The sequence below is a fragment of the Pygoscelis adeliae genome, unplaced genomic scaffold (genome assembly GCF_000699105.1).
Source record: "Pygoscelis adeliae isolate BGI_AS28 unplaced genomic scaffold, ASM69910v1 Scaffold166, whole genome shotgun sequence".
Lineage (NCBI taxonomy): Eukaryota > Metazoa > Chordata > Aves > Sphenisciformes > Spheniscidae > Pygoscelis > Pygoscelis adeliae.
This window is the reverse complement of record NW_008825156.1, coordinates 1,095,541-1,102,632: the sequence shown is the minus strand read 5'-3', so window position 1 is coordinate 1,102,632 and position 7,092 is coordinate 1,095,541. Positions and strand designations below refer to the sequence as shown.

Here is a 7,092-nt window from a genome sequence, read left to right as displayed (position 1 = left end):
CGGCAGCGCTCGCGGTGAGTTTGGGCTTTTCTGTCTAGCAACATCCTGGCTGTGTGCAGTGGGGTAATAGCGGCTCTGTGCTACGCGGCTGTAGGACGAGCTGCGGGGACCAGCAAGCGTCTGCCTGAAACGCCTTCCTGCGTGTCTGGCGTTGTGTGCATGGGGGGTGCTCCTGCAGAGATGTGTGCATGTGCATATACACGTATCTGTATGCAAGCAATACTGCAGTTATTAGAGGCGGGTAGATGGAAAGGAGAAGTCAGGCTCGGTTTGCAGCACTTGGAAGGACAGAGCAGAAATTAGAGGTGGTGTTTTCCCTCCAGGAAGGGCTGCTCAGCTCCGTTGCCTCCTCTCATTTCATCTTCACTTTTAGAAAAGTGCTGAGATCTGGTCAGAGGAAAGCTGCTCTCTGCTCAGCAGACAAGGGCTGGTGGTTGCCACCCTCTGCCCTGTTCTGTGGGAGGAGACCCCCTTCCCAGCATGGGTTATGGGTGGAAGAAGCAGAGGGATGCTCAGCATCTCCTGGCTTTCCAGGCACCCCCTGGCTGGGGAAACAACCCTGCCAGTAGGGATTTCCACCCCTGGGGCAGTTGGGGAGTGCACATGCAAACATTAAACGCCCATGGCAAGGCTCTGGCTCTCGGGGCTGGCATCGGCCAAGTGCATTTCCTACCAGCCCAGGCAACACTTTGCACAGCCCCTGAATAATAAAAATGAATTAAAGAAAATTGGGGCAAAAGAAAGGTCCTCCTGGAGACCCTGACTTCCCCTTTACACTGCATGCTGGCTTTGGTCTATGCTTGCACAGCCCTCAGTAATCAGGTAGGGCATGAACTGGTAAATGAGGTTTTAACCCCCCTGTCATTCCCAGCACATCTATGCAGAGACATCATTGTTGCCTCTGCTCTTCAGAGAAACCCCACAGCATACTTACAGGAGCTGCTGGGTGGAAACGACCCTCATGGGATGCCCCTCAGGGGAATGGGAACAGTTCTCATCCCATAGGTTGAATCCTGAAAGTCCACTTCTAACACTGACTAGTGCATAGAAATGAAGTGTACAGCATGGTGGTTACAGAAACCACAGGACCCGGGTATACAAAAATAAATGTGATTTCTTATTCAGCTGCTAGGCACAGGCAGACCATGTAACCCCTCGTGACTTTCATCTGCCAGACCTGGGTTAGCACAGCCTGCACAGAGACCTTTAGTATAGGAGCTGGCTGGCTGTGGAGGGACAGACAAGCCCCAGCAGCAGGATCCTGTCCTGCACCCAAGCCCTCACCACACATCTCTGCTTACTCAGGCCTTTTGCAGCTGCAAATGAGCTGCTCACACAGTGAACTTGCTTATTTGTGGATACAAATTCACCATTCAAACAAAAAAAAGTAGCAAGAAAGGCAATAAGTATGTGAACTAGAAGCCTACCCGTAAGATCTGACCTATTTTGGCTTTTTAGCTCCAATCAATCTCCAAGGCTTATTTTGCTGGTAAGAGCTTTCAGCAGTTCCCTCTGGAGAAAAATACTCTTGGGGGGGGGGCAGGGGCAGGAAAAGCAGTGATCTGTGATTGAAAAGCCACTTCATCGTATTTAATTGGAACTATTAGACCAGGCTTTCTCAGAGCAGAGCTGTTCTCAGCAGAAGCAGGTTCATTTGGGCTGCTCCACTTGGTGGGTTGTCCCCTTTCTTTTCCACTCTTCCCCCTCTCTAGATTGGCTGTATTATAATGCATCAGTGTAACTGTGTATTTTCTCTTTGAGGTTGAAAGTTGAAGATGGCAGAGCCTGAAAGCACAGTCATAAACACTGATGTGAAACAGGTAAAAGGTTGTTCATTACAAAACACGCATCCTGTATGTCTAAAGCAAGTTTTGTAATGCCACCGCAGGAGAGGACACACCACAGCCTGGAGCTGTGGTGGCCTGAATTGCCTTTGCCTAGGTTTCAACAGAAGTGGCCTGTCCCAGGGCTGCTAGGCACCTGGTCCCAGTGAGGTCCATGTGATTTCCACACGGGAAGAGGTTGCAGGACTGAGCCTCCAGTTGCATGGACAGGACAGGTGCATTTGCTCACAGTTAAATTTTGGAACAGCCAGGGAGAAAGCAGCAGCTTCTGTACATATATAGAGACTCTCCAGAATAGACAGAAATGAAGGGTAAAACCACCAGTATGTGCAGAGAAACCCAGTAGTGCCCAGCTCAGTACAAACAGGCAACCATGGCTGTGCTGTGCCCACAAACACCAAAATTACGAAGCAATCATCACCTCTGGTGTGAGCTGTCCTCAGAGCATTTGGCACTTACAAGACAGGTTAGGGTTTCACAACTGCCTGCCCCATCCTTGGTGGCCTGAAGACTAAGATTGGGCTTGGTACCTCTTCTTCAAAGGCCCGCTGGCATCAGGAACCGTGATGCATGGGTGGTGCCTCCAACGCCCAACCCCACCACCCTGGTTGGTGGAGCCCTGTGTACCCTTGTTCACCCTACCTCCCCAAGCTCCTTCTTTGCTGTCCCCCAACCCCTCTTTTTCTCCCTGTCCTGCAGAAAGACCCCAGTGAGGCACTGGTCATTGCAGTGACCACCAGAGCCATCTTCAACCTGGAGGAGGAGCACAAGCTCTACCTGGAAAAGGGCAAGGAGGAGTACGCAAGGCACCAGCAGGCCAACCAGGACAAGCCCCTGCCACCGGGCACAGCCTTCGCCTTCATCCAGGTGAGCCCCACACCTGGCCAGGGGCACATGCAGACACTTGCAGGATGGGCTGAAAGCTCAGCTTTCACGGCTTTAGGTCTCAACTCCTATCACGAGGTGCAGATATGCCTGTCCTGGACTCTTGGCCTCATTGCAGGGCATCGAGACCTGTGCTCCTCACCAGTCCCACGTGTCCACCTCCCCCTGGTGGAGTATCCTGCTCCTTGCCCTCCTGGTGATGGCTTTTGCAGGGTGGTTGCTTTGTCTGGCTCCCCATAACATGCTAGCCTTGCCCTAGCTGACAGATGCAGCACAAACCACTAACCTTAACTGTGAAAGAGCCCTGGCAAAGCCATTGCGCTCACGCCCCTCCAAAAGACACATCATCTCCTCGCAGGCAGCACAGTATGTGAATGAAAAGATCCTGGAGAGCAACCTGGCAGAGAAGGACCTCTTTGACATCCTGGTGCTCTCCAACAACAGCCCAGAGAGCGGCGTGCGCATCATCAACAGCGCCAAGCACTACGGTAAGGGGGACCCCATCCCTGGGGGCATCTGCTTCCCCCGGGAAGCTGCGAAACAGATAAGGCACCACAGTGGAGCATCAGCGGCAAATACAGAGCCAGGGGACGCAAGGGGAAGGGGTTATTTCGGAAAAAAGCCCAATTCCTGCCAGCCCCATGCAGCTTGCCCAGGGTGCCAGAGCACACCTAGGGTACAGGCTCCTTAGCATAGCCAGGCTCCCTTTGGCCATATCCTTTGCACCAGGGGGTCTGGCAGCATTTTGCACAGTCTGGGCATCCTCAGGCAGCTACTAAAGAAACAGAATTCTTAAAAAGAAAAAGAAAAAAAGCAAAACAACTAAATCCCAGAGTGCTGTCAGGAAGGCTCATTTAAGGGAGGATGAAGGGAATATTTAACTGCACTCTGCAGTTTCACAGGAGCAACGGGACAAGAATATGCAGCAAGAACAGGGGCAGGTTCCCCACACAGCACTGGGAAATAAATTGCCCTGAGCTCTACAAAGCATGCCAAGACCCTGGGGCGGGGGGGGGCTGCGAGGAGGATGTTGCCCCCTAACAGGCTTTGCTCACATCCCCTGACCTGAAGGCCTGGAGATATCCAAGTTCTGCTTCGTCAGCAACAAGGACTCCACGCAGTACCTGAAGTCCCACGGCGTCAAGCTCTTCCTCTCGGCTGACAGGATAGATGTCTGCAATGCCCTCCGGAGAGGTGCGTTCTCCCCTCCATCCCACGTCCCAAACCCACCCACCACAGTTTTTCCAAGCAGCCCAGTACCAAGAGGCAACACCAGAGTCCGTGCTCTTACAAGGGCAAGGACCTGAATGGCACGTTGATTACCAGTACAGTCCTGAACGGTTCAATCTCCTCTTCTGTCCCCAATAGCCTGCAAACACACCAGAGTTTCTCAGATGCCTTCACAAGTCAACAAGTGCTTCATGCATAATTCTGGCTGTAGCTCTGCCATGGGCTGGTCATCCCCTGCCTGACATTTAAGCCTTTCTAACCAAAGATGCTGCCCATTGCTGCTCCCTGTATCAATGAGAGTGTATCAGTGATTCCCAGGGCTTTGTGAGGATGCTATAGCAATTTGCTTTCTTGGTACATGCAGAGTTACCATGTACTCAGTGATAGATGTAAGCACACGCTTGACCTGGATCAGAGGGAGTGCAGTCTCCTCAACAGCTCTAAGGGAGGTAATTGCCTCCTTATTAATTTGCTTGGCCAGCTGATGTGCTCATACCCAAGGTCCTTCAAGGTCAGGAGCAAGCCATCTGCAGCCTGGGCTTTCCTTCGCTACACAGCACATTCCTGGAGCCTTCTTGAAGACCATCATTGCTCTGACAAGTGTCTCTCATCCAGGGGCTTCAGTCCACAGATGAAGGCGGGCAGGGAGCAGCCTATAGGAAGAGAACTGTAATTAAGCCAATTACCCCGATCAAGTGGAGGTGCCAGTCCCTATTATTCACAGCGCAGAGTGCTAAATCTGGGCATTAAAGCCAGGCTTCACAGGGTGAGCGAGCACCAGGAGGAGGGCTGCTTGTGCCTACACAACCACCCATCATCTCTTAGCAGACCAAGTATCTCTCCAGACATCAGTCTCTGATCAGCAGCACTTTGTTGTCCGTTCTCATCCCCATGGGGGGATAACACAGCCCTAGAAAGGCTGGGCTGACCCCCACAAAAAGATCCCCAGCTTGGAGACTCCGGCATTTGAGGTGTGGGATGGGGCCACAGCAGATGCGCAGGGAGGAGCTGGCCATGCACGAGCTGCCCCCAGGAGGGGGTGTCCCTCCTGAGCCTCACCTTGCTCTGTCTTGCAGGGGTCTCGGCAGCACTTGTCTTCCAGCAGGAGGTGCAGGCCCCGAGCACCCCACTCCGCGTGGTGTTCGATGGGGATGCCGTGCTCTTCTCCGACGAGACGGACCAGGTCTTCCAGGAGCAGGGGCTGGAGGGGGCAGTGCGATACGAGCGGGCAATGGAGGCCGTGCCCATGGGAGAGGTGAGCAAGCCACCCCACTTTGATGGGCATCCACAAGCTCTGCACCCACCGTGAGCATCTCTCCGGCTAGGGCTTTGCCATGAGTAGCCAAAAAAGCACAAACCCTTACAGGTTCCCTCTACATCCACCACTCAGTCCCTGGTGTGGGCCTGATCTGGAGTCCCACTGGAGATGGATCTGGCCCAATGTCTCCTGTAAGTGAGCATCAGCTCCCAAATATCTAGGATTGTGGTTATCTCCACTTCACCTTTTGTAGGCTGGGACTTCTTGTTGTGCAAGTCCCTGCAGAACTCGGACCCAGAGGCACTGCTCGCTGGGATGTACCTTCCTGGTCACTTTGGGATTAGGATGAGCACCACAATGCTCACCTTCCTCCCGAGCACCGCAGTGCACAGCACCAGTCCCAGCACTGCCCAGTCCTGCACCCCACAGGCATCCCTGTGCTCTGCAGAGCCCTGAGAGACCCTGGAAGAGGAACAAGTGGCTTGTACAGGCAGAGTAGGCGTTCCCTTATTTCCCATCCACTCCCGAGTATCTTGCTGTGCTTCCAGGGTCCCCTGAAGGCTTTTGCCATGCACCTTGGGAAGATCTGCAAGAAGTTCAGCCAGGAAAAATCTCCCATCCGCACCTACCTGGTGACTGCCCGCAGTGGCCGAGACATGGGTGTCCGAGCCATCAAGACGCTCCAGGAGTGGGGTCTGGCCATCGACGAGGCTTTCTTCATGGATGGGGCTCCCAAGGGCCCCATCCTCGCCCAGATCCAGCCCCACATTTTCTTTGATGATGGCCTTCATAACATCCAGGGGGCTCAAGATGTGGGCGTACCCTCTGCCTGGGTCCCTTCCTGCTACTGATGGGCTGCAGGCCAGTAGTCCTCCCTCCCAGCAGCACAGGGGACTAGGCCAGTTGAAGGCAAACCTTCTGGTGGAGAGGGAAGGATTTCCTAACCTGCAGCAAGCAGCCTCAGGGAAAGGGGGTGAGAGCATTGCATGGGAGCACAGACTACCAGGCAAGACTTGATGCTCATTTCTGCTCCTGATATGAGGTCCTTTAGGTCTTAGGATAAAGCCAAAAGATGCAACTGCTCCAGGAAGGAAGGACAGCCTTGCTGTGACACTGAAGACTATCACCTACCTGCCCTGTAGGAGCTAGAGACTTTTCTCTTCTACAAATAAATAAATGAAGCTATTACCCCACACATGAGCTAAAGGAAGCATGAAACCAAGCACTAAAAAAAGCTAACTTTAGCTGTGCTCGGACAGTCTCCAAGATTTACTCCTAGGACCTCTGCCCAAAGGAAGCGCTCAGGACCCTGCCTCACCAGACACACTCAGCTTGGTTTCCTGGGGAGGCTGATGTGTTAGCAGACAGCTCCAGCCAAACTCGGCAGAGGGAGAAAGACTTCAAAGCCATAAAAGACCTACAGGCTTTTTAGAAATGGGTGACCAGGTTGAAGAAAGCAAGCCCAAGCTCTGCCCCTATACAGAAGAGGGTATATCACAAGTCACCTTTCCTTAGGCACACAGGCTGCTCACAGAGTGCCATTAGGAGACCCAGACCTGTAGGACACTGAAGCTGCAGGAGATGGGCCAGGGACAAGACTGCAACCCAGGTCTGAGGTCTATCCTGGAGGCAGAGCTGCTATGTAGCTCTGATGTCTCTCCAGGAGAGGGCACTGGAGATGGGTTGCCTACAGCACAAGCCATGCAGGGACTAGGGCTGCAAACCAGCACCCCATGGACCAGGGCAGGACTGGGTGCCCAGGCCTGAGCTTAAATGGGTCTCCAGGGCTGTGGGTGGAGAGTGTGGGTGGGGGCTCCCAGGTGCAGCTGCTCAGCGCAGACGGGGTTCCTGGGGATGCTCAGGACCCTGCCCAGC

General features: G+C 53.6%; 1 protein-coding gene across 1 annotated transcript; it reads left to right on the top strand.

Annotated features, from left to right (window-relative positions):
- LOC103920686 (cytosolic 5'-nucleotidase 1A-like) lies at positions 1-7,071 on the top strand. The gene is made up of 7 exons (XM_009328467.1): positions 1-14; positions 1,762-1,820; positions 2,544-2,711; positions 3,088-3,217; positions 3,801-3,923; positions 5,036-5,214; positions 5,766-7,071. Exons 2-7 carry the CDS (start codon positions 1,776-1,778, stop codon positions 6,066-6,068), a joined length of 948 nt encoding a protein of 315 aa, XP_009326742.1. The 5' UTR covers positions 1-14; positions 1,762-1,775; the 3' UTR covers positions 6,069-7,071.
- Positions 7,072-7,092: the final 21 nt, after the last annotated feature.